This window comes from Pteropus vampyrus, unplaced genomic scaffold (assembly GCF_000151845.1).
Source record: "Pteropus vampyrus isolate Shadow unplaced genomic scaffold, Pvam_2.0 Scaffold45, whole genome shotgun sequence".
Classification (NCBI taxonomy): Eukaryota; Metazoa; Chordata; class Mammalia; order Chiroptera; family Pteropodidae; genus Pteropus; species Pteropus vampyrus.
In genome coordinates, this window is record NW_011888826.1 from 3,358,425 (window position 1) to 3,379,719 (window position 21,295).

Sequence of the window (21,295 nt, forward strand, 5' to 3'; positions counted from 1 at the left end):
TCAAACTCAGCTTTTAATTTCCTCTCTGGTCCTTTAAATGACACATTACCCTATGATACATAAGTTTCCATGAGCTCATCTTGTTTTCATAGTGTTCCTTTTTATTGTTAAGCGAAACAAAACCCAAAACCCCACAGTTTCAGCAATCCCCTGTTATCTTCCTCTGCGTGAAATTGCTCAACTAAGAGTTATGCAAATGGGGTTCAGCCATGTGGGAGAGGTTCTTACTGTACATTGATCCAGGGGAATATCACCCATATCACTAGTGTATTTGTTGTCAGCTGTGCAGTTGTCATAAGACATTCAGGGCCCTGGCCTTCTCTCTTGCCGCTCAGGCCCTCTCTCACTTTACTCCAGCCATACCCGCTCCTTTCCTGCCCCAAACCTCCTTCCAGTTATGGGCCTTTTGCATAGCCCATTTCTTCTACCTCAAACTCTCTTCCCTTAGACCTTCCAGCCTTGCTAGGAGTCAAAGAGAAGGGTACTCGTAGGTTATTAATTGGACATGCCTCTTTTGTTCACATGGGGGCCTGCTTGGTTGTCTCCTCTTAAGTTACCAGGCACAGCTCTTACTGTTCCTCCAGAATATACTGCATCTCTTAGACGTTGAGTAGTTTTCTTTATGCCTGGTAAAAATTTTCATGTTTGTCAATTTCCATTTCATTTCCTTATAAAATCTTAGCAAAGACGATGGCTCCACTCCACCTGCATCTTCTCCAAGTTCTTTATTCCCACAGATAATGAGAGTTTAGGCCATGCATTCGGACTCTCTTGTTTTGTTTTAAATTTTTCAAAAATTATTTCTATTTTTGTACTAGATCATATACACACATATATTTGTGTACATATTACGTTACACATGTATAATGAAACTATACTGTATAGTACTTGTATGTATACATATGTATATATAATTTATACAATAATTTATACAAAATGTAAAATGTTTTTGAAACCAAACACATGAATTGAGTTCCTTCAAACTTTGATATACATATGATAGGAAAATTTGAAAATTGGGAAAGGCAAAACCAGAAACACCTGTAATCCTATCACCTGTACATGAACATTATATTTTAAGATAATTCTTCCTAGACTTTTTTCCTACACATTTATATCTTTTCTCCTCACAAAAACGTTATATGTACTTTATTTAGTTTTATTCCATGTGAACATAATGTATCTTTTTATGTCAAGAAATATATATACACATATGTATATGTGTGCATATATGTATATGTGTATGTGTATATATATTTGTATATATACATTTTATTTTAATGACATATAGTACTCTTTTGTGTTGAGGTATCAATTTCTAGATCAATTTTCTGAAATTGATCTAATTGCTTGACAGCCAATTTTATGAATTTATCAAATGTTCCATTTTACCAGACTTGTTTCTTTTAACTACTTGAATATTACTTCTCTTTTTCAAACAGCTTTATGCATCTTTAATGTTTTCCTGCTAGTTCTTCAAATGGATAACAACCTTGAGGTTTCTGCAATTACAAAATTAAAATTTTAATTTAAGTTTAAATTAAAAGCATTAGAAAGAGATTGAAGCGACCAAAATATTCCCAACACATACAATATGCTAAAACTCAAGATTCTAAGGAGGAATTATGGTGTGCTGATTTGATAGTTGTTTGCAAAACCATTTGACAAGAAAGGACAGACTATCCTGACATGTGGAAGGGAAACGAGGATGTGAAGAGAAATTTCTAGAAAGAAGCAAAAGACTTGAGCCTCGAAAATAACAAAAACGTGTCACTAGGGTTGAAGAATTTTTAGAAATTAGTTTAAAATCCTAAACATAAGGATGGGTAAAGTAAGAAATGAACTAGGAAACTACATAAACAACCATACTTTATATTACACTTAAGTTACTAATTACTATTATAAAATTACATCCATCAATATTTTAATTTTAATCTCTAAAAGATAAACACTCATGTTTTCAACATAAATTTAATACCATTATTAAACATAAAATAGCAGCATTTCCTTATTATCATCAAATATCCAATAAATGATCATATTTCTTCAATTGTCTCATAATTATCTTTAATAATAGTAAGCTAGTAAGTTGCTAGTAACTAAGGTTATTACAGTCCTAAGAAGACTCAATAATCTTTAGTTTTTAAAAATAGAACATTCCTTTAAAAACATCATACAAATCTTGAAAAGCTTTTAAACAACTTCATTTGATAAGAATTATTATACCCTGAAGCTATTAAAATCACTCCAACTGATACAAACTGTTGTAAAGGTAAGCTGTTAACACCATCTTGTCTAATATAAAATTACATAAATTTCACAAATAGTTAAAAGATACACATTTTGGTAAATTGATCACCTTGTAAATTTTTACTTTTAATCCATGTAAATATATTGTATCTTTTTTTTTTTTTTGGTAAATATATTATAAATTGAAAATCCTCAGAGAACTGGCTTTGGATGAAATGAATTTTGAGAGCTGGTCTACATTAATTTAAGCAGTAACCTATTTGGCAAACAAGTAAATTTCTGATTGTATGGTATTACAAACAGTCCCACAATAAATATACTTTTATACAGAGCTTTGTGTAACTGCCTAGTTATTTTCTTAGAAATAATTTACTGCTAGTAGTTATGTTGGGTTAAGAAGCGCATACATTTTTAAGGGCTTTCATGTGTATTGTCAAGTTAGATTGTATCACTGACTCTTTCATGCCAAGCCCAATGATAAGAAAATGATTTCCTTATCATTTTATGGTAAGGAAGTGTGAGTCCAGAGGTGGGAGTGATTTTGTCCATAATAGTAGGACTGGCAGCCAGGCCTCCTGATGCATAACTTCCCACGCCTCTCACCCTCCCTGTGCTCTTCTCCAGGCAAGGGCCAAATTACTCATTTCTCTGCTCTAGACTCCATCCAAACTTCTAGGTCTTTGAAACTCTCATATACCTCTTTAATTGTCTTGTGCTTCTTTTCTGGACTCATTCTAATAAATGCAGTGATTAAAACTGTACATGTTTATTAAGGTTCCCATAAATACAGTCAATTTGTTGTTTTTATGCATCATTATTTCAGAATATCTCAGTGTCAAGTTAGTTTTACGTTTTTACGCCACACATTTATACTATAGTTAACTACATAACCCTTGTGTCTTTCTGAGGCCTTGTTTATGTTGTAGTATGATGAAGAAATGGTTTCAAACCAGATAAAGGCATCAGTAAACATAAGGTAAATTAAAATGTATCTCATTTGGATCACAAAGTAATAAAGTTGATAAAAGAGAAACCAACCATACCCACTGCATCTCTCTCTCTCTCTCTTTTTTTTTTTTTGTAGGGGGAAGAAGATTTAAATTAATTTTTAGTGATATCATTCACATATATAAATTCACTCTTTTAAAGTGTACAATTCAGTGGTTTTTAGTATAATCGCAAAGCTATAAAACCGTCATTACTAATTCCAGAGCCCACTATATCTTGCATGTAAGCGGGCTTGCAGAATTTATACACTGCAATTCATTTGTGGAGGAGGGGGAAGGGGAGAAGGAGGGGGAAGGAGGGAGGGAGGGAGGAAGGAAGGAAAGAAGGAAGGAAGGAAGGAAGGAAGGACGGAAGGAAGGAAGGAAGGGAGGGAGGGAGGGAGGGAGGGAGAAAGCAAGCCTTTGCATCCTTTAATAGTCTCTCTTCAGCTCTCTGAATAACACAGGTTGTAAAACTGTTTCACATTTGCCAACAGAGTTCAAAATTTTTCCAGTTTAAAGAGCCTCTTTTCCATCATGACTCCATTGCTTAGTCCTTCACATTTCTCCTCCTGCTCCTTTCCAAGATGGCACCTGGTTAGGAACAAGGTTTCTGTTGTGCCCTTTGGGGAGAAAGAAGCCACGGATTCTCTTCCTGCTCTTGGTTTCCCCGGGGAGATATGGCGGGGTACTGTTGATTTGGGGGAACATCATACTGATACCTACCCTGAGAGCGAATGGACTGCACTGGAACACTCGAAGCTTCTGGATGCCCTAAACACCTTCAGCAGGCTGAGTGAAGGGAGCCTCAAAACAGAACTCTGGCTGTTTTATCTTGACACCCCCTTTGCCTTCGTGTGTCACCCTGTGTGGGACCAGAAGCAAAGAGAGAAGCAGCCCCTCCTTCAGACGCAGAGCCTCCTCCACCCCAGGTCTTGGGATGTGAACCTGGAACTCTGTGGGTAACCCCCACCCTCCTTTCCAGTTGACCTTTAATAGGAAAAGTGGATGGGGGTGGCAGGCCCCTGGGACCCAGGTTCTGTCCCAGTCTCTTGCCAGTACTCCTTCTCCTTCAGGTTCCTTATAAATCACACCCCTTTCTTCTAGGGGGAGCCCGGTGCTCAGCCTTAGTCACAGACTGGAGGCGATGCCCACACCATAGGAGCAGCTGTGTGACCCAAGTCTTCAAGGACTAGCTCTTGTTACGGAACCCAGAGAGAAGCTAGGAGTAGGGATTACCAAACACCTTAGACCGTGGTTACGCTGCCCCGAGACACTGTTTACAGATGGTATTTCAACCTGAGGGTGGGCCTTTCATTAGAGGCTGGTCAAATGAGAAAGCCGGGCTCTGACGCCAGGTGAGGTGAGCCTGGGCCACTGGCTTACCGTGACAGTGGTGGCTTTCTGGGGGATTTTATAGAGGAAAAATTCAAGAATTGAAAATAATTACCAAGATAAGTAAGGATAAAATCATAGTAGCCTAAGTAAGGGAGCCTGGCTACACCCTTTTCTTTTTTCTTTTTTAAAAAATAATGAATTAATTAATTTTATGGTGACACTGGTTAACGAAATCCAATGTTTCAACTGTACACTTTAACAGTAAGGCATATATATATTTACACTGTGTGTTCACCTCTCATAGTTAGAATTCTTTCTGTCACCACATATCTGACCCCCTTTACCCCGTCTACCTCCCTCCTCGCTCCACCCCCCACCCTCTGGGAACTACTAGTCTATAGTCCATATCCATGAGTCTCTGTTAATTTGTCCCGTTCATATGTTAATTTTACATTTACATCCCACATATAAGTGATACCCTTTTCAATTCTACCTTTTTCAAAGGAATTTAGGAAAACTGACAAAAGAAAAGCCAACTACTCGAGCTAGGCGTCGAGGGAGCTGTGGGGTTCAGTCGAGGCGCTCTCTCCTCCCCTGCCCTCCTGAGGACACCCGCAGCCAGACTTTCCCGACCCCCTTTTCTTTGATGGGAACTTTGGAGAAAACACCGCAACTCTTCTATAGACTTTGCTTCTCTGAAAAGTCTCTAAAGTTTCATTGTTGAAAGTGAAGTAAGAAGGAAAACAGTCAGGGGTTTCTGAAAGGTCTCCGTTTAGAGGAGAGCAAAGTACATCTCTTGAGTTAACAACTGGCCCTGGAACGCAAGTATGAGAACTGGAGGATGTTATTTTAGGGAAGAATTCGTCCTACGAATGACCCTGGAACCAAACTCAATCGACTTTTGAAGCTCAGCTCACTTATTTGAGATCCTTACTACCCATCTCTCTGTCCTCAAAGATTCCTTTCTCTTGTCTTTTTGAGCTTCCTAATTCAGAAAGGTCTTTTGGCAATGAAGCTCACACCACAGAGAGGCAGCAAGGCCTTGAGTGGGTAAAGAATGCAGCTCTGAAGCCAACGGACCAACTTCTAGTTTTACCTAAGACCTCTGATTACCTGGCACAGGTTCATCTCTGGGCGTTGGTTTCCTCGTCTGTAGGCAATTACATACTCCTCCCTTTTCTCTCCTCACCCACTTTGTTTCCTACCCTTATAGACCTTTCTGGTTACTCCAGAGCGACCACTGGTATTGCAAGGTCAGGCAAGAGAAGGTCAGTAACGGGGGAAGATTCCAGAGGCCCCAATGAGCCTTTGGATGAGAAATTCACTTGTTGCTGGGAAAACTCAATGCAACTTAAAGTATGCAGTTTGAGAAGTTGCAGTGAAGTTTTAAAAAAAGTTTTTAGGTTTTTTTTTTTTTTTTTTTGATGGCTGGGAAATGTATGTCATAATAAAAAATTTTTAAAAAACATGGTAGCAACACAGTTTATTTTGTAGCACTTTGTAAAAACAAGACATTTAAATTCTGAGGGGTTAGATTCTGGTAAATTCTTAAATTTTAAGCTCTAGGAGTATGTGATGTAATTGTTAAAAAATGGGTTTAGATTTCATAGGGGGAAGTGGCATCCTATGTCCTATTTTTTATTTCTTTAATCTCTGATAATATGAGAAATTAGTGATTTAAAACCTTTAATAGCAGACAGGGATGGGAAACTTCAGGTTGAAATATATATGATGGGATACCTTTTAAACTTATGGAACCTATGATGAAAAACAAAATACTACTCAAAATGTATGTTACATCCAAATTCAGGAAGCTCTTTCATTGAGCAATGTCCCCCTCCTTAATTACAGAGTAATATATGCATTTACATTCAGGTCATCGTGTAATACAAAAGTGTATAGCAGAGTGACATGGCATATAAGGTACCTTGGCCAAAAGAGAGGAGAGAGAGGGAAAATGTCCACTTAGCTGGTACAAGTGGCCTGTGTACAAGCCGGAAGCCGAGATGCGAGATGTGCTGTTCTCTCTTTGTGTTGAGATGGGGGTTATCCTTGTGCTTCTCATCATGGGACTGTTTCTCTTCCAATTTTGTAGGAAAAAACCAGCATTTCGACTGCATTTATTTATGTACTTAACAAACATGTGTATAGCTCTTACTGTGTGCTGCCTTAAGTCTGCCTCTAAGCACTTTACAAGTATTAACTAATTTAACTCTTTAACCTAATGAGGTAGTTACTTCCTTTATTGAAAAGGAAGCTGAGGCACAGAGAGGTTAGGCAACTTGCCCAAGATCACACATTTAATAATTGATGGACCCAGGATTTGAATTTAGCCATCCAACCCCACAGTCTTCGCTCCAAAATATTTTGTAGTGTCTTCCTTGAGAATTTTTAAGATAAAACTTCTATCTAAAGTCTAAGTGGACTTTAGAACCTGGCCAGCATGGTGGTGGGTATTCTTTCAGACTTTTTTCCGTGCACATTAAATATACAGTATATATGGATATGTGTGTACATCTATGTGTATATATGTGTGTACATACATTATTGATTATATAAATTGATATATATAGAATTTTTTCAATCAATCATGATTGGTGGTCAAGAATGTCTGAATTAAACAAATCTTTTTTTAACCCATCCCACTCTCATCACCTGTCTGTATGACCTAATTTACTGTACTGTCCCCTCCTGATAGTCATCTGGATCGTCTCTGTCTATAGTATAAATAACGCTAGTATGCACATCCTTGTGCTCTTGTGCAAGTATATCTAAAGAACAAGTCTTCTAAAAGTTCTCACCATAAAAACAAACAAGAAAAACCCAATGACTATGTGAAGGGATGAATGCGTTAACTTTTTTGTAATAATCAGCCCTGTGGGGGAGGAAGAAACTTTCCTCTGCCCCTTAAGTTTCTTTCGGCTGTATAATAATTAAATCTATATGAGACAGATAACCAAATTCAATTACATACATTCGTATGGGAACGCCACATGCAAGAGAGGTTTAGGGACTGAAAGTTAGCATGAGATATACATGGCATTCTGAGCTAATGATGAGGTAAGGTACCCAGGGGTCAGAGAGGAGAAAGGTCATCTTAGGAAGGTAAGAGCAGTTGTCAGTAATTAGTAGTTCCTCCTGCCATATACACAGGTCAAAAGGTTATCTCCGATAATCTCTTTTTATGGGCAAGGCCCCTAATTTAAATTTTTCCAGGTAGTTAAATGGAGGCATAAGTTTCTCCCACAATGTCTCAGTTACCTTTAGTTCAAAACAATCAGCACACCAGAGAGGCACATCTCAGTTACCTTTAGTTCAAAACAATCAGCACACCAGAGAGGCACATTCGTTCTAAACCCTTACAGTTCGCAATGTATACATACATCTCATTGAATATCTTAAACTTACATGATGTTATATGTCAAATATCCCAATAAAGCTGGAGGAAAAACAAGTCCCCAGAAGTGCAGGCCCAAGTGCACAGTTGCTTCTTCGCTGAGCAGGTGGATAAGGCATTATTAGATCTTTCCAGAGACAGCAGGGTGGTAAACAAGGAGTCATAATTAGTCTTTGCCTCAAGTCTGTTTTTTGTTTTTGTTTTTGTTTTTGTTTTTAAAAAAAAAAGGATTTTGGTATTCTAAAGACTTTAAATGAGAACGAGCCACCCCTAATGGATATTTGTTCTCGTGAAAGAAATTTTTGGAAAGAAAAGTCACCTGCCTCCCATTTTCTGGATATGTTGTTGGTGGATGTCCCTTCGTGGCAAAGGGTTGCCCAGTCGTCTGTGTCTCTTCAGACCATCTAGTTGAGCTTCTGTGATGAACATCCTCGAGTCACATTTGCATGTCAAACCCTCAGTTACTATTACTATGATTAACCCAAAGTCTCCACATATAAAATGTGCCTTAATTTACTGTTGAAAAGAATTGAAGGCCTTGCCAACTACTTCATCCACAGCACTTTATGTAATGTCCATCGTAAGAAAACTTAGACTTCTTCTGCAGGGGCCTCACTTTCCCATCTGCTTCCTCTTCCCTTACTGAAGTGCTCTGAAGGCCAGTGACTCAGCTGCCCTCTGGCTCTTCCTGCCAGGAAATCTGCTACAGTGTATCTGGTACCCTCCGCTCTTAACACATTTGCATTATCCTCTTTTCCTTGGCTTGGGTTTTGTTTTCATTTTATTAAATTCATTACTGTCTTTTTTGTAAAAGCATTTCAGATCCTTTTGAGAAATAAACAAGCCATAAAAACAATCTCTTCATTTAGCATCATCGTTAAATAGATAAAACGTTTAAAAGTTTCAAAATAGCCATCGTATGAGAAACAAGAGAGAACAGACTTTAGGCTTAGACTTTGGCTAAAGCTGTGTGAGAGTCCCAGCGCCACCCTTCACTGGTACTGTGGCTTAGGGTGCGCCTTTTCATCTCTCTAATCCTCTATTTACTCCTCTATAAAGGAGGATTCATAATTCCTGGTTTATAAGGTTTCTTCAAGGATTAAATGAAATGCTCAGAAAATTACAAATGTTTAATTAAAAAACACTAAGGTGTAAATCATTGTAAAGTGTAGCTCATGACACTTGCAAACATGTAACCACTTTCTGTTGGCACTACATTGTATTGTGTACTTTTCTGGTACCTTCCCACAGCATGAGGAATTGCAAGACCTGGTGTGTCACTGGGCGATCAGCAGAGGCCCACTCAGATAATTGTTTTTATCTACAAAACATACGGTTGGTGCTCAGCAGTCTGTGGTGATGGCGGGGAGGGGAACACATGAATTAAGCATAAATAAATGATAATTTGTGTACTCTCACCACCCTCTCTCACACCCACCTACCTTTTATTTTCATTCTTCCTCTTCTTTTCCAGGGCCAATGCCCTTGGAATCCCCATCTTCTCTTTCCTGGAACCCCTCAGCCCTTCCCCCTCCTACTCGCTTCCTACCTAGTTCTCTCTTGGAAATAGAGATCTCATGTCCTGTCCCTGGTTAAAAACCTTTCCACGCTATAAATAAATAAAGCCAGCAGGGCTTGGCATGACATGTGATTTCATCGCCTGTGTGCGCGTGCGCGCGCGCACACACACACACACACACACACACACACGCACAAGGAGTTTCTAACATTTTGAAAAAGTTTTTTGCATAAAGTTATTTATAATACGTCTTATGTCCCACCCCAACGTTTTATGTTGAAAATCTCAAATCTGCAGGAAAAAATGGAAAAATATCCTCACCTAGATTCACTAAATTCTTTAGTATCGTGCCACATTTTCCCTTCCTCTCCCTCCTGCTCCCTTCTCTTTTTCATTTTGACCAAAGTGTTGAAAGTTAGACACCCTGAGCCTTCGTCTCCACACACCTGGCATGTATCTCCTAAGATAGACATTCTCAGTGTAGCCACAAAGCCATTATCATGTCTATAATACACACAAGTCCCCACTATTCTATTTAGACATATTCACATTTCCCCCGTTATCTGAGCTTGTGTCATCCCGTCCTCCTCCTCATCTAGGATCCAGTCGAGATTCACACACTGTGTCTTTAGTGTCTCTTAATACGGAATAGTTCTGTCCCATCCCTCCCCCTGTACATTTTTTAGTATCCAGGCTAGTTGTCTTTAGCGCACATTATGGATTTTTCGTTTTGTTTCTTTAACCTCCGCATTTCCTATAAACTAGAATTTCGTTGTAGAGGTCTCTGTCTCTCTGCTGCTTTTAAAACAACTTGCAGGTGCGGGGGGCGGGTTCATTTCCTTGCCTTTTCCACCTTTAGCAAGAGGGGCCCGGATGGGCAAGTAGGAAGCCCCGAATGTTGCTTGGCCGGTTCTTTCCACACATTGTCCGAGGGGCCTGCTCTGAGCAGGCTCTGTTCTAGGTACCGGGAATCCTGCCGCGAAGAAACCGGCTTCCATTCTGTTGGGGAGGTGCCCAGGGGGATTTAATAAGAAACATAAGAGCATGAAGCATGAGGGGTGGGCAGAGCGGCGACCTTTTCAGTTGGGCGATTAGTGAAGTTCTGTCCGGGGGGTGGGGGCGGGTAAAATTTGTGTAGAGGTCTGGAAAAGAGGGCTAGAGAAGACAAGAGAGGAGAGGGGGAGGGCGAGGCGAGGGAGGCCAGGCGACCCGGGGAAAGCGCTGGGGCAGTCCCGGCCCTGCTGTGGTTCCCGGGTCGGTCCGCCTAGCTTCTCCCCGTGGTCCTCGCCGAGCGCTGGGGTCGCGCTGGGAGGCCGGTTCTATTACGTACCGTATTTCCTCATTTATACCGCACCATTTCAGTGGCTGATCACGTTAGACACTGATTGCGGGCGCGGGGGTTGGGGGAGGGGGCGGGTGTTGACTGCTGAAAAAAGAACTCGCCTGTTTATTTACAGATCAACTCGAAAACCCATCTCACTTATTTCCAAATCGACTTTAAAACCCATCTTCATTTCAGAAACTTAAGCATATGAAAAAAGTGTTCTGTTTTGAATCAAAGAAGTACTTGCTTCCCCTTTATTTTGGGAACTACAGCTGGCTAGTTTCAGAAAGAGGTGTGACTGAAAGGCTTCTGCCTCTGTAACAAACGAGAAATAAGTTGAAGGTCCAACTGGGAGCCTGCAGGACAAAACACACAGATGAGCTGTGGCAGAGATGCCTGTGGGTGACAGTTAAGAGGGAGACTCTTGAGATTTCTTAGAACATTTCCTCCCCCCAGAAGTGCTCCCTAATTCACATTACTCCCCCTTCCTCAAACTGTAAACTCATACACCTTTTCTCTAAAGTCCTAGGCAGTGGTGTCCAAGTGGCAGCGTTTCAAAAGTACACAGATCACATGGGAGCACCCTGCCTACATTGGGTCCCCAGAGAATTTCCTGGAAAGAGTCCAGGGAAGTCTGTTCTATTGAGTCTAGGTGATTCTGGTGTTCTTTCAGGTTTGGGAACCATTACTTGCCCTATAGAAACTTTCAGTGGATGGAGTTCACAGCAGATTTTGTTTTCAATACATAGATTTAACCAAGAGGCTATACTGGAAGGCAAGATTCATGTCTGATTTCAATTTTTAAAATCATCTTTTTAGTCCCCAGAGTCCTTCATGTGGTGCATCCGAGTATCAATTGAATAAACAGATAAGAAAGTTTAGCAGGTAGAAGAATGTTATTTGTCACTCTGCACTGGTCAAGAAGAAGGCCCTTTCTGTCTACGATTCTTCCTCTGAAGTTTTATGCACAGTCATGGTTTGCTGATACCATCATTTGTGTCTCAGGCTCTTCTAGTTTCCACACTCATGTATCCTACTAGGGAGCCTACTGGATTCGGTCATTTAGATGTTCCTACAAGCATCTTTTCTTCCATACCTGTGTCTCCTCTTTTATTTCCAGTCTTGGTGAGGACCACCATCACTTTCCCAGGCCTCAGGCCGCATTCAGTTGGAGCCGGGTTCTCTGCATTCTCGTTCTTAATCATGTTTGCCTTTGAAGCCTCAAGCCCCCTCACTTCACCTTTCACATTGTGTCATCCATCTTGGAGGTGGGAGGAGACAAATGAATAAATTTCCGAGCATGGCACCCAAGGTGTGCCTCTCTTTCCTCTCCAGCCTAACTCCTGGCCTTCCCTCCCTGCTCTTTGGCTACAGCAGGGGTCCCTAACCCCTGGGCCTTGGACCAGTACCTGTCCGTGGCCTGTTAGGAACTGGACTGCACAACAGGAGGTGGGCAGCAGACAAGCAAGTGGAAGCTGCTTCTGTATTCGTGCTGCTCCCCAGTGCTAGCATCACCGCCTCAGCTCCACTTCAGATCATCAGGCATTAGATTCTCATAGGAGCATGGGTCCCTGGTGTCAAAAAGGTTGGGGACTGATGGGCTACAAGGTTTTGCATTATAGACCTAGTTCCCAGAAGGGATCTGCTTGAACTACTTCCCTGAAGGGTGAGACTGAACCGGTTCCTTAAAGGGGCCATGTTATCTCAGGGTCAATACTCTGCATGTGAAGTTCCTTCTTCCTGGAATTCCTTTACTGACTTTGCCACCTGGCTGACATCATTTCTGTTTTGACTCACAGAACATTCTTTCAGAATGCTCCTCCTGCCTACCGCCTTTTTCTCTTTGCCTGAGTTAGATGCCTTTTCCTAGGCCCGGTGCATTCTATATCATTGGCTCTCCACTACTATAAACTTAATTCACACATCTTTGCCACAAAAATATGAGCATCTTTAGAGCAGAGATTATGTCTTGCTAACATAAAATTGATTCTTCATAAATAGTTGTCAAGTGAATGAATATACAAGCAAACCAGTTTGTGAACAGTATCCACATTTGAGTTCGTTAAACTATCTATGATAAGGAATAAAAATATAATCTTTTATTTTTCATGAATGGAGAGATTTTGGTGGCTTGAAGCCAGTTCTAGAATGGTAAAACAATGTCATTGCTTTTATATTCCAACAGGAAATATGGGATGTATAAAATCAAAAAGGAAAGACAATCTGAATGACGATGGAGTAGATTTGAAGACGCAACCAGTACGTAATACTGACCGAACTATTTATGTGAGAGATCCAACGTCCAATAAACAGCAAAGGCCAGTAAGTAGATAGTCTCAGGGGAGAATTCCCACAGCAGGATCAAAGCATGATTTAAACACCAAATCTATAACATGTGCATGCAAAAAATCACATCAGTTACTTGGGCCTGGATTTTTGATATGCTTTGTACCTTAATCCTTTAAAGATCTTGCAAGCATTTGAAGGATAACAAGGTCACTTAGTGTAAAATAAAACGACCTTCGGGCACTTTTTTGTGTGTAGAGAAAATCATCTTCCATCTCACTGGTACAAATACCCACTCTTTATACATAAAGATATACAGTCTATTTACCTGAGCTTGTGTCACTTAGGACAGGTAGTGAGATTAGTGCAATGGTCTGCAAGCAGAAGGACATTCTGCATTCAAGTTAGATGCTAAAATAGTGCTAATATGTCATTTGGCACATTATACTTTATCCCATCTCATCATTTTTCAGTTAACTCATAGTAGTGCAGATACTGAAGTTTTCATGACATTGTAATTAAAAGATTTTTTAAAACACAGCTAATTCTGCCCACTAACCTTGAACAAATATCTACCAGAAATATATATGAGTGATGGACATGCTATTCAATGCATTTGAGAATGCTTGGCAAAGGAAGAACTACTATCACATTTTAAGGAAAAGAAGAACAGAGTTTTGGATAATTACAGCCTTAACTGCGCTTTATCTCAGCTCTTATATGTTTTCCATCTATTCACTCACTATATATATATATATATATATATATATATATATATATATATATATATATATTTTTTTTTTCCATAGCCTGGTTTTTATGGAATTCTTCAGCAATTCAGCTGGAAGCAGCTTATTAGCCCAGATGCCTTCATTAAATGTTTTACAGTTTCTCTCATCTGACATGTTTTCAAATGACTTAGTATTCTAGAAACATATTATTGTTATCAAGCCCTTCAGCCTGCCCTCTCCTCCACTGCTCCCCATTACCCTACGGGTATAACATATGTCAAAGTCACATATCATTGTCGAAACTAATAAGTCACTATTGACCTTAAAAAGAAGTGGAGACGAAGAATGAATAAATTGTACACGATGTTTCTGGATAGATAAATTAATATTGTAATTTTATATAGAAACTCGAAATGTGTGAAATTATTAACAGCTTTAAGAATTTAGTGATAAATACATATAACATATTTAAAACACATTACATAAATAGGTACAGATGTAGAACTACATATTACATAAATATGATTAGTAGAAAATAAGATGTTATAAGGAATTGGAGTCACAAATAATTTTTCTGTTATAGACTTTCAAAGGTCTCATGAAAAGGATTTGACTTTTTCTGGATCCATACACCAGATTTACATGCTTTAAAACCCGTTTTTTTGTTTGTTTTTTGTTTGTTTTAAATAGCGATTGAAGATACTCTTTATTCAGAAAAGCAGAGGAAAATAGTACACACCATTTTTTCTTTTAAAAGTAAGGGAGGTTAAAAATTAAGTTAGAAAGCAGAAGTAGTAAACATATTTGAAATCTCTTAATTCCTATATTTTGATTTGTGCCTTCTGTGGTCACAGATGCCCTTGTTTCACCAGCCGGTTAGTCTGGCCTTATTCCATAGCAACAGATAACACTCAGCTCCGGCCAGATGTGCCAAAAATGCCCACCCTGGGTTGATTACAGAGGAGTTCTGATGAGAGGGTAAGGCTGAACTGGTGCAAATTCAACAACACTCTAAGGAAAAGACATTCTAAAGAAAAAGAGGGAAGGTAGATGACTTGCATATGTGTGTTTTGGTCTTACAAAAAGTGTATTAAAACATTTGCAAATTAAGGACTCTGTTATGTGAAAGTCAGCTTCCTGCTTCAAAATGATTTAATTAGTTTCTCACCTTCAAATTATTTCTTCTAAGTCGTTTCGAGTTGATCATATATCCTAAGTATGTAAATCTAAATGATTTAAAAAATCAGCGTAAAACTTTTTGAAATAATTGAAGGGATAATATGGACCTATGATTTTCTGATAGCAGAAAATATAGTAATTCTCATCCCTTCCATAATTGGAGATTTTATGGGCTAACTTTCATCAGAAATTTAAATTTCAGTACAAGCTATTTTGGTCCCATTTCATTAAATCATTTTAATCAAAGAGAAAAGTTACATGATTTGTGAGTATAGGTCTCTGACAGTGCCTTCCTTACACGGATCCAAGGGATCTTGTACATCATCCTCATGGTCACTGAGAGAAAAAAGAATTCAATTTAAAAGGTAATTGAGGTGGCCTTTTGTGTCACCAGACTCTTCCTGATAATTCACCTCCAACTAAAATAACAGAGGATGCCATCTGTCCCCATGACAGAATCAGGATCAGCCATAGGAAGCCTGGAGGGGTTAGGACTTGTTCTCAGAGTCCTGACTACAGTTTTTTAAGCAAGTCTGCGAAACGTGGAGATCAGCAGTCGCTGATCCCCAGGGCTCCAGGCCCCCTCCATCTTTGCTCTGCTGACCCCGGTTTCCATGGTTGCTGAGACACAGCCTTCACTTGAAAAGCAAGTCAAAAGGAGGAGTTGCCCCCAAACCCCATACAACCGTTTTGTTCACAGATACACTCCCTCCCTCCACGCGTCTAGAATGCTGGGCAAATTGCCTTCCGAATAATATTAGGGTTCTGTTACCAAAAAAGAGGGGGAAATTGATCGGGTAAGCATTGCACGGCCCCTGCCCTGAGCCCTGTCATTTCCTGCCACCACAGGCAAATGGCTGCTTTTAGATGGAAGAGTTTGTGGGTTGGGACATAGCTCTACAGAATTTTTCCTCTTTTTTTCTGGCTTAGTAAATTAGCAACTCTAAGCCTCATTTGCTACTGTTAGAAAAATGATATAACACACACCATAAACGTGAATGAAAAAAGCTAAACAAAAAATTTTTTTCTAACAAATATTCTCTCCTAGGTTACAGATTCTCAGCTTTTACCAGGACAGAGGTTTCAAACTAAAGGTATGTTTTCATAGCAAGATGGTGGCTTCTTTTCTTTACTGTTAGAGAATCTAACAAAAGTAGTTTTCCTGGGTGTTTTAATTTATTTTCTTATTGTGGAAAAATACACATAACATGAAATTTATCATTTTAACCATTTTTAAGTGTACAGTTCAGGGGCATTAAGTACATTCACATTTGTTGTGTAGTCATCACCACCATCCATCCCCAGAACTTCTTCATCGATCCAAACTGAAGCTCTGTTGCCATTAAACACTCCCACCTCTGCTCCTCCCGGGGCCTGGCAGCCACCACTCTGCTTTCTGTCGCTATGAGTTTGATACTCTATGTACCTCATATGAGTGGAATCATACAACATTTGTCCTTTTGTGACTGGCTAATTTCACCCGGCATAATTTCTTCAATGTTTATCCATATCGTAGCCAGTGTCAGAATCTACTTCCTTTTTAAGGCTGAATAATATTCTCTTGTATGTATAGACCACATTTTGTTTTTCCCTTCATTTGTCACTGGACATGTGTTTCCTCCTTTTAGCTATTATGAATAATGCTGCTATGAACATGGGTGTTTCATTTCTTAACCAGAGAGTTGGAATTACAGTTGTAGGCCTGTATTTGAGATGACAAGTACTGCTTACAGTGTGTACTTGTCACAGCTTGTACTTACTGTAGATTTTTTAGACCTTGAGCCCTCTAGGAAGGAAACACATGCTGTCATCCCAGTGGCCCTTCTCAGTGCCATCTCCTCCTTTGTGCCCAGCGAGGGCTTGTTTCAGTGTTTCTGCTGAGGGATCTTACAGACCCCTGCTTGGTTCTCCCTCTTTAGATCCAGAGGAGCAAGGAGACATTGTGGTGGCCTTGTACCCCTATGATGGCATCCACCCGGATGACCTGTCTTTCAGGAAAGGAGAGAAGATGAAAGTCCTGGAGGAGTAAGTGCATACAGGTGCTCCGCGCCTGCAGCCCTTTACCCAGGCTGCTGGGTCCCGTAGACCACCCCGCAGACCACCCCACAGACCACCCCGCAGACTACCCCGCAGACCGTCCCGCAGACCGTCCTGCTCGTTCTGCTCCCAGCAGCACGGCAGTAGCAACGACCCGTCTTGGGGGCCTGAGGCCTCCCAGCCTCCTTGCAGTAGCCCAGATGGGGGTGGAGGCATAAGGCCAAAGGAATCTTCCTCTGAAGTCTGCCTATGAATACTCTCCAGGAAGTTTCCCTTCGAAGACAGACACCATTTCTTTTTTATCCATCTGTGCCACTTTAAGAAGTTTGGATGTGTGTGTGAAATTTGCCTGTTATTTTAATGCCATTTTTATTTAGTTAAATTACTCAAGTTCAGAGTGGGTTTATGGGTCCAAATGGTTTGTTTGGTTTATAAGGGCGCTGTGCCCGAGCAGCGGTCATCTTGGAAAAGCCTCTACTTAGCAATGTGGACTTCTCTGATGACACTCGGACACCATCTGTTCCTTGACCCCCATCCATGCTGACTTACAGACCTGTAACCTATTCAGCCTACGGGAGTTCAGAACAGTATTGAGAATAAGGAACTCCGAGAGTCTTCATTCTCGCCTGCTTTTCCTGCTAATCTTGCACACCTTGTCGCCCTGGCTTGCCAACCAGAGTTAGAGGAGGGACACCTCAATTAAGGTGTTAAGTGGTTCAAAGCAGTTATCACTTACTGATTGAACATGAGCTTGCGCCTAATTCCTGGCCCTGCCTCTTATAGCTGTGTGACCTTGACAAATCACTTTAGTATTATACCGTAGTATAGCAGTGCTTCCCTTATAAAATGGGAATGACGGTGCCTCTGTCATGTGTTGATGTGAGGATTACGTGTGTGCACGTGTGTGTGGATAAATATAGTGGAGGCATATAGTTAGTGCCAGTTGTAGTTGTCCTTTGTGTCTTGGAGTCAAGGATCCCATCTGCATGTGAGAATTTGAAGGGGAACATAACTGAAGCTCATAGGGACTCATCCATTCCTCCCTCGTTCACTGCCCCAGCCTCCTCCTTGGCATAAAGCCAAGGACAAGAAGGACGAGACCTACTTGCTTGGAATTATTTTATGATTTTCTACTTCTTTTTTTCATAGCGTCCATCTTGATATTTGGAAACTAAATGTTTTAACCAAAGAGCTTACAGCATAGGAACTATGGCTCATTATTCCCTTGACTTCTATTCCTATAAGAATCCTAAAGCATATCCCGGGGGAAATTAGAAACATTTTGCAGAATGAGAACCATTTTCACCAACTCGTGTCTGTGCAGCACTGGGCACAGTGACCCACACTTCAGTTGAGAGGCTGTTTTTCTTTACTTCAGTCTTTAAACATATTTTTATTTCAGCAAGAGGAGTGAATTTTCCCACTGGATTCTGAGGTTCCGGGCATCTTTCCCACCCTCTCTTGCCCCCCAAAACAAATACCTGCAGACAGCTGCTATTGTAGATTTTGAGTCATTGGACACAAACAGTTTTGCTGTGTGTTTCTGTTCCAGGCACGGAGAATGGTGGAAAGCTAAATCCCTCTCAACGAAGAGAGAAGGCTTCATCCCCAGCAATTACGTAGCCAAAGTCAACACCTTGGAGACGGAAGAGTGAGTCCTTACGTGTTGTCATCTTCCATGGTTCTGTTTGTGGCAGTGGGTTTCTTGTTTACGCTTTACCGTTTTACCTTCCCTGAAGCATAACACCATACACTGTTAAAATGTCTTCTCAGGTGGTTTTTCAAGGATATAACCAGGAAAGATGCAGAAAGGCAGCTTCTGGCACCAGGGAACAGTGCTGGAGCATTTCTTATCAGAGAAAGTGAAACATTAAAAGGTAAGTGGCTTAAGGCTTCTTATAAAATGCTATTTAAGAAATCATTCTTAGAGACTATTCTAGAATTCTTTTCAAAAAGAATATATTATTTTCTGGTAGTGAAAGTTTTATAGTTTGATAACAAATAACAAACCAAAATCATTAGTTTTGCTACTAAAAGTAACAGAAAGCAGACAAATTATAGCCATTTCTCATCACATTATATTTACGGAGTCCCTTACATTTTTATTTAGAGTAAATCTTAAAATTTTAAGAGCAAGAAAATCAAAATAACTTTAATTCAGTGAAATATTTTAAAAACTATCAAAAAAATAAGGAAAATGGCTTGGTAAATTTCACAGCAAAGAAAATGCTAGCTTCTTTTAGCAAGCGACGTTTTATAGGACTTTTAAAACTATGCATACTTAATTTATGTTTTGCATACTTTTATGGCAAAATGTATACCACGGTATTGTATAGTGCAGATCTTATTTATAAGACTTAGGTGTAATCTTTGCTTGTACTTTTCCCCCCACAGGAAGCTACTCTCTGTCTGTCAGAGATTATGACCCTGTGCATGGCGATGTCATTAAGCACTACAAAATTAGAAGTCTGGACAATGGAGGTTATTACATCTCTCCGAGAATCACTTTTCCTTGCATCAGTGACATGATTAAGCATTATCAAAGTAAGTAAAATCTGAAGATTGGACAAGGCAAAATATGTTTATTATGGTAAATATATGGTGTCAAACACTTTTATATTAAAATTTTTTATGCATCATATTTCTTTTGGACAAAGGTGGAGGATCATCTTCTATAATTGATTCTGAATTATCTATAATTAAATATACATTCAAAGTCAGAGTTGATCTTTGTGAATAATTATTCCAGTCCTGTGCACCTGGCTCCTGCTGTTTGACAGTTGATGTTTCAGAATTATAAAGAGAAAACTGAATAGTATTTTCACATAGTGCATATTTTTGCAACACCAAAATATTTAGAAGTGGCAAGTCATTGGTCCTACATCACCAATGCCACGTTCCAGCCCTGTCAAGCTGAACTCGTGACCAGCTTTGGGTTCATTCCCAGTGTGATCAAAGGCAGTCGTGGGCGGCCGTTATTACTGCTTATTTCTACAATCTGCTCGAAGGGAACACATATTATAGGTTTGCTCAGGGCTCAAAATATGGAGAGAACAAGGTACCCCAGATTTTGTGGAATCCTCCTCCTTCTCTGTCATCCCCATTCACTTATTCGTTTGGCATGTGTGTGAGCACTCGCCATACCCTGGCCCTGTTTGGGGGCTGGGGCTCCCCTGGTGACATGACCAAGTCCCTGCCACTCTGCTCTGAGCTTACGTGGGCTCAGCAATCTGAAATAACGTTTTAAGTGTGACAGCCTGTCAGCCTTTATCTGTTTATGTTATTTTTGTTTGTTCGTTTTACTAGATTAACAGTACTACTGCATAAAATCAAGTATGTTTTAAATTGTTTTCCATTTAAGAGCTTCAAAAGTCATAACTGTAAAAAAGATACCCTCGTAAGCATTTTAGGTTCATAAATATGGCAAGCTGGAAAAAAAGACTAATAGTAAAAAAAGACTAATAGTTGAAACCTCTCTATAGATACTGGTAAAATATAAAGTGTGACATTTTTAACCTTCGTTTTTTATTTTAAATCAGAGCAATCAGATGGCTTGTGCAGAAGACTGGAGAAGGCATGCATTAGTCCCAAACCACAGAAGCCGTGGGACAAAGATGCCTGGGAGATCTCACGGGAGTCCATTAAGTTGGTGAAGAGGCTTGGTGCTGGACAGTTTGGAGAAGTCTGGATGGGTGAGTGTGTCGCTCTGGAGCCAGAGTCCACTCTGGCGGTGACAGCTGGGAAAATAAGGGCTCGAGCCAATTTCTACCAATTTTCTCAGCCAAACACTAAATGGTGTCAGAAGCATCATTTTTTTTTTTTTCTGTTTTTCTCTGTCTACTTGGCACCAAGAACTGGCCTGAAAAATTATTTGACTAGACTCTTCCTCTTCCTTGTGACTTGGTAATTCTTTTTTAAGGCAGAAGGCAGTGGGTATTTATCCTGATTGTCCTGTCTACTCTTTTATGATTTTTTCATCACCAGAGTCTCTGGACACACATTTTAAGTATCTTCTGTCTCAGGGCAAGTCCTTGCTCATGGGCTTCAGGAAGCCTCACATTTATTATAATTTCTCACCAAGAAAGCTTCATTAATGAACCATTCCTTAATATTAAGTACTTCTCGGGCTGGCAGAATCATAGCAGTGGCTTTCTCCAGGGAATTTCTTTAGGCCCTCTGTCTTTTCTAAAATTTGTGTGGTGAATGTGAATTTCTTTTGTGATAAGAATACCCTCTTCTTCCTTAAAG

At 40.0% G+C, this 21,295-nt stretch overlaps 1 protein-coding gene across 6 annotated transcripts in view; it reads left to right on the top strand.

The window, feature by feature from the left end:
* Positions 1-21,295, top strand: part of LYN (LYN proto-oncogene, Src family tyrosine kinase) — a 118,433-nt gene that overhangs the window by 41,555 nt on the left and 55,583 nt on the right. For 3 of the 6 annotated variants that reach the window (XM_023530046.1, XM_023530049.1, XM_023530050.1), the window contains 7 exons: positions 13,000-13,073; positions 16,059-16,104; positions 16,930-17,035; positions 18,600-18,698; positions 18,821-18,924; positions 19,442-19,591; positions 20,587-20,739. In XM_023530046.1, the coding sequence (XP_023385814.1) occupies positions 13,005-13,073; positions 16,059-16,104; positions 16,930-17,035; positions 18,600-18,698; positions 18,821-18,924; positions 19,442-19,591; positions 20,587-20,739 (727 nt within the window). In that variant the 5' untranslated portion in view covers positions 13,000-13,004. Of the gene's footprint in view, positions 1-12,999; positions 13,137-16,058; positions 16,105-16,929; positions 17,036-18,599; positions 18,699-18,820; positions 18,925-19,441; positions 19,592-20,586; positions 20,740-21,295 lie in introns of all 6 variants that reach the window. The other 3 variants (XM_011359168.2, XM_023530047.1, XM_023530048.1) reach the window with 1 other exon arrangement.